Below are 5,251 nucleotides of genomic sequence, written 5' to 3'. Positions count from 1 at the left end.
ATATGACTTGGAGGAATTTTAGTTTTAAAATTACAAAAATAAAAAATGTTATCTTCGACAAACAATAACCAAATTCATAGTTTAGTTATTTTTTTTACATATTTCTCTCAAGATTAAATTGATAGATATTTTAGTATTTTTACAAATTTAACGTTCCCTTCCATTTACTTTTTCCCTTCTAAAATGTTGCAACAATATGTGCCATTTTTCCATCTGATCTAATCCCAAAAAAGGTTTCAATAACACGAGGTTATACTCTTGATGAAAATTGGAGTTGATGATGATCTTCACTCAACATGAAAATTGTTTATTTCAATATTTAACTTGTTACTAATAATATTACAAAAATTCACAAATACGGTCGGATATATACATATGCTATCGGGGTCCCGAGAGACGAACAGCAGATAAATACGCATCGCTGTTACAGTCGGATGGCCCTGAGGAAGTGCCGCCTTCACTAATCGACTTGAACAAGCCTGAATAGAGCCGAGAACCCGTTTGTGATGCCATTGGTGGTGCAGGCACTGGGCATAAACCCTCGAGCATTTGAACCACTTTCGTCATCGGAGGCCGTAGGTTCATATCGTCTTGTATGCACCAAAGAGCCACCTGTATTGCAACGGTTACCCGTTCATCACTCTCATCTATTTTCATTTGTTGGTCCATGATTTCTTGAATCTTGCCTTCTTCCATCATCTTAAATGCGTAAGATGGAAAATGAGATTTCTCGGAGATCATCGAGGAATCATAGTTTTTCCGTCCACCAATTATCTCAAGAAGCACCATACCGTAGCTGTAAACGTCGCTTTTTTCGGATATCGCGTAGTTCGTGATCCATTCGGGTGCTAAGTACCCTCTTGTCCCCCTCAAAGTTGTGAAAACATGGCTTTGTTCTCTTGTCATCAGCTTTGCCAAACCGAAATCCGAAACTTTTGCTCGGAAATTCCTGTCAAGTAGCACGTTTTCCGGCTTGATATCGCAATGAACGATCTTCACGTCACAGTCTTCGTGAAGGTACGCAAGTCCTTTTGCGGTACCGACCGCAATGTTATATCTCGTATCCCAGTCCAACAAGAACTCGGTTTTCTTTTTCTTGAAAATCCACCGGTCCAACGAGCCATTTGCCATGTACTCGTAAACGAGGAGCCGGTGCGCACCTTCTGCACAAAACCCTTTAAGCCGAACCAAATGGTGGTGGTGGATCCCGCCGATGATGCTCACTTCTGCTCGAAACTCTTTCTTCCCTTGACCGATCCCTTCTAACTGCTTAACTGCTATTTGGGTCCCATCTTTTAACACCCCTTCGTAAACCGACCCGAACCCTCCTTGGCCGAGCTTCTTATTGAAGTTTTCCGTAGCTTGTTGAAGATCTATGTAATTAAAACGAACTGGCATCCCGGATAGACTCTCTAAGAAATTATCCTCCTCTGATGTTTCATCGTGCCGTTCTTCCGAATCATTGTTCTTTTTCTTGAACCAACGAACCCCAATGAACACAAGGCTAAGAATGACAAGCATTGTAGCGATAACGATTGCGATCACGATTCCTGTGACCTGTTTATTTCCTTTTCCACCTGAAGAATGCGAAATCCTGACGTATGATTCGAAACTGACGCCATTTTTAGCGTCTACAAAGCTTCCAATCTGATCAAACAGATAACAATTCCCAGATTTGTTATCAAAGAACATAACCTGGCAAGAACAGTTACCTAAACAGGCGGATTTGCAGCCATCTAAAGTGGTTTTCAAAGAGGATGGGACGTACCCAAGAGCCGAATAGCTCAGATTCTCACCGGCATTCACAAGAGTCACTTGCTCTTTCACCGTCCTACAAGAAACAACGCTCGGTTTGCAGTTCATTTCATTGAGTCCAGATGGGCATTGACATGTTTTTCCATCGTGACAAACGAGATAAGGCGAACAAGATTGAGGCGTACCACATTGATCATCGGGTATTACTAGATTTCCGGAGGTTTTCACTGGGAGATTATAGAATCTAATGAAGCCATCTTCTTCTAAAACTGCAGCCCAGGTGGTGTTACCATCAACACCATCTGCAAACACAAATTGCCATAGAAAGACTTTGTTTTGATCAAAAAACCTCCATGAATTGCCATCAATGGTTGCAGAGTTGAGATTTCCACCATCTTTGTTGATGATCCTCCTTTTGTCCTTCCCCATAGCCCAATACGGTTGAGGGTTTCGGAATCCGGCGGATAAAATCAAGTCTCCAGATTTGATTTCTAAAGAAAACGTCAAATTGTTTTTGGGATCGCTTACAAGCCTCAACCCTGCACTGAAATCTTGATTTGGCATAAGGGTGTTTGTTGGATGGCTAAAACTTTGCCAAACAATAACACCATCAACACCAACCAGAACCAAGTTGCCGGAATCAAGTAATTCCATGGCGGAAACCCCTTTTCCGGCGGTGCTTGTTGACCAAATAACTTTCCCATTGCTTTGAATATAAGCATTGCCAACATCATCAAACACAAAGCTATCAGAATTGGCAACTGGAGAGCCTCTATTTGCAGACCAAATGATCCTTGAACTGGAAATGTGAACGATAACAACAGTGAATGAAGTGATATCGGTGTTGGCCTTGAAACCAAATCCGAAATCACTGTTGTTCGATAAAAGGAACAAGCCCCCGTTGTCGATGAATTGCATTTGGGACCCTTTGAACCCGGGGTTCACTTTGCCAATTTTTTGAATACTTGATAGGCATGTTTGAGGTAATGACAAAAAGAACCAACAAATCACCATGAGACGGAACAATATCCAAGCTCCCATGATCATGTACCAATATAAAGGAAATTAAGCTGATTTTTTCTTCTTCTTTTCACAATCTCGAGGACTTAACAAAGGAAATTTGCGATCTATGGGTTGACTATGTAATACAAACACAGAAGTACCAAAATTAAAGCCAGAGATTGCAAAAATCAGCTATAGACAAGAACAGGTGCTCTTCATTTTGGCTAGAAACTTCAAAATTACAGCAGATTGAAGAAAAACCCTCCATAATCAGGATTAGAGATTGAGATGACCAGCTTAAAACATAAATCAATGCCCTTCATTATGGCTAAAAAAGTCAAAACTACAGCTAATCGAGGAAAGCCCCACCAAAATTAAGACCAGAGATTGAGCAAATAAGGTACGAACATTAATGGGGGCTCCTCATTTTGGTTAAAAAGATCAAAATTGGACAGAGAAAGCGAAATTTCTCACCTAAAAGGCTTCATGGGTATCGTCCATTAGGCTAGAAATAACAAAAACTGCAATAGCCATTGAATAGAGCATAGAGACAGTTGAGTTCCAGCTCATGCCAGCAAAGAAGAGAGAGAAAGTTACAAGTATGCAAAAAGAGAGTATGTCAGTTTCCTGGAATTAGAACATATATCAGAAGAATTTGTTGGTGCTGAGGTCAAAGAAATAGGAAGATCTGAGGTGGGTTGTTTGAAATTCGAACCTATACATATAGATGCACGTATGTATATGTATGAATCTTGTGTGGACTGTGGAGGACGGTAGATGATGGGGGTGAACTTGAATATTGGAAAATGAGGAATGGTGGGGTTAAAATATGAAGGAAAATAGAAAATCGATCGAGTTTGAAATATGCGGATATAATTAATGAAATATGAATTGAATTAGGGTTGATGGGTGGTAGATGAGATGAAATTGAATGAAGAGGGTTGTGATGGTCAAAGGTCTGCTCAACCAACTTGTGCACTACTACCCGCCACTTCATGACGCTTCAAAAGACAACCATTTTCTCTCTCACATATTATATGTGTTTTGTGTGAGAGAGAGAGAGAAACTTTGTGCTTTGCTTTCACCCCTAAAGTAAACATATGGTACGTGATAAGAGAAAACGAAATGAAATAATCATCGTTACTATAATATGTGTATGTATATATAAGGTTGGTTCTTGTGAAAATGAAAACTATAATGACAGGGGTGAAAATAAATCTACATAAATCAATCATAATTAAAGAGTTCTACTAGATCAATATTAATGAGAAATATATGATTAATTCTTTTTTAAAAAACAATTCATGGTTTGGTTTGAGATTAGTGGTCCAAATCTTTTATCACACTTGTTATCTTAACTCTTATTTTCACACGATTTTTTTATCAATTTTTATATAAAAGCAATTTTATTTGCAAACTAAATCATTTGTATAAACCGTACAAATCATCTGCAACTTCGATTTTATAGATCAACGGTTTTGATGAAAGGAGCCTATTTATATTAACAAAAGAAGTTAATACACTTCATAAATAAAATAGCACGGAAAGGGAAAAAATAGAAAGAAAAAATATTGATCTTTATTTATAGCCACTATTAAAATCCCGAGATAAGTGGACGTGATCAATTTTTTATCCTTATTCATAGCAACATATAATCATGACAACTATTAGATCCTTATTCATGCCAATTATTCAAGACGTGGCAACTTTCATTCGAAATAAGGATCTTAAATGTTGGTCTCAAACGGATTTATAAGAGTTTAAAAATAACAATTATAGAAGGGGTGGGGGGATGAATACAAACACATAATTTTTACTTTTTAAATTTGTTTATTGATAAATGAAGATCAATACAGAATTTACAAATTGTTGCGAAAGAAGATAAGATTAAGAACTTAACTAAACAATCTTAGAAGCACACAAGTTGCATAGAAGATAAGAAGAGAGAAAGAGAGAAAGTGCTTGATTAAGATTGTGCTTGTGAGTGCTTGTTGAGAAGAGAATCTTCTCGTTTATTTATACCCATTGCATTTGATGCAAGTCAGAGGGTACAAAGCATGTGACAAAATTCAAGTGAAGAACTTGTCCTTTGTCTTCAGATATGTAGACTTTTGGCCGCATATGAACAATTGTCTTTCACAAAGTAGGTAAGCACACTTGTAGACAGAAGAGTAACTCCATACATGTGTTAAGTTCAAGTTTTATGTTGAATTCAAGCTTTCTTTGTAAAATACCCTTTGGGTACATATAGATAGTTTTTGTTATTGTTTTTCTTAACCCTCGTAATTATTGCAATCCCTTGAATCTCTTGTAACCTTTGAAGCTTATATCAACCATTGAAGCCGTTGGTCCCGAAAGGGTCTACAAGAATAGAAACAGTTTGTAGAATGGGGGGGGGGAATAAATACAAACACAGTATTTTCAAATTTAAAATATATATTGATAAAGAAGATCAATACAGATTTTACAAGACTGTTTGCGGAAAGATAAGGTA

The 5,251-nt window shown here is 37.6% G+C and overlaps 1 protein-coding gene across 1 annotated transcript; it reads right to left on the bottom strand.

Moving 5' to 3' along the window:
• Positions 1 to 310: 310 nt before the first annotated feature.
• On the bottom strand, positions 311 to 2,796 carry LOC112503827 (G-type lectin S-receptor-like serine/threonine-protein kinase SD2-5). Its single transcript, XM_025107816.1, has one exon. The coding sequence runs from the start codon at positions 2,794 to 2,796 to the stop codon at positions 379 to 381; it is 2,418 nt and encodes an 805-aa protein (XP_024963584.1). The 3' UTR covers positions 311 to 378.
• Positions 2,797 to 5,251: the final 2,455 nt, after the last annotated feature.

The sequence above is a fragment of the Cynara cardunculus genome, unplaced genomic scaffold, assembly GCF_001531365.2.
Source record: "Cynara cardunculus var. scolymus isolate 2C unplaced genomic scaffold, CcrdV1 Un_Scaffold_3957, whole genome shotgun sequence".
NCBI classification, from domain to species: domain Eukaryota; kingdom Viridiplantae; phylum Streptophyta; class Magnoliopsida; order Asterales; family Asteraceae; genus Cynara; species Cynara cardunculus.
Note: the sequence above shows the minus strand (reverse complement) of the source record. Positions and strands in the feature narration are given on the sequence as shown.

What these genes read in the sequence shown, in the direction of transcription:
- LOC112503827 (XM_025107816.1), bottom strand. Translation starts at nt 2,796, where the DNA reads ATGGGAGCTTGGATATTGTTCCGTCTCATGGTGATTTGTTGGTTCTTT.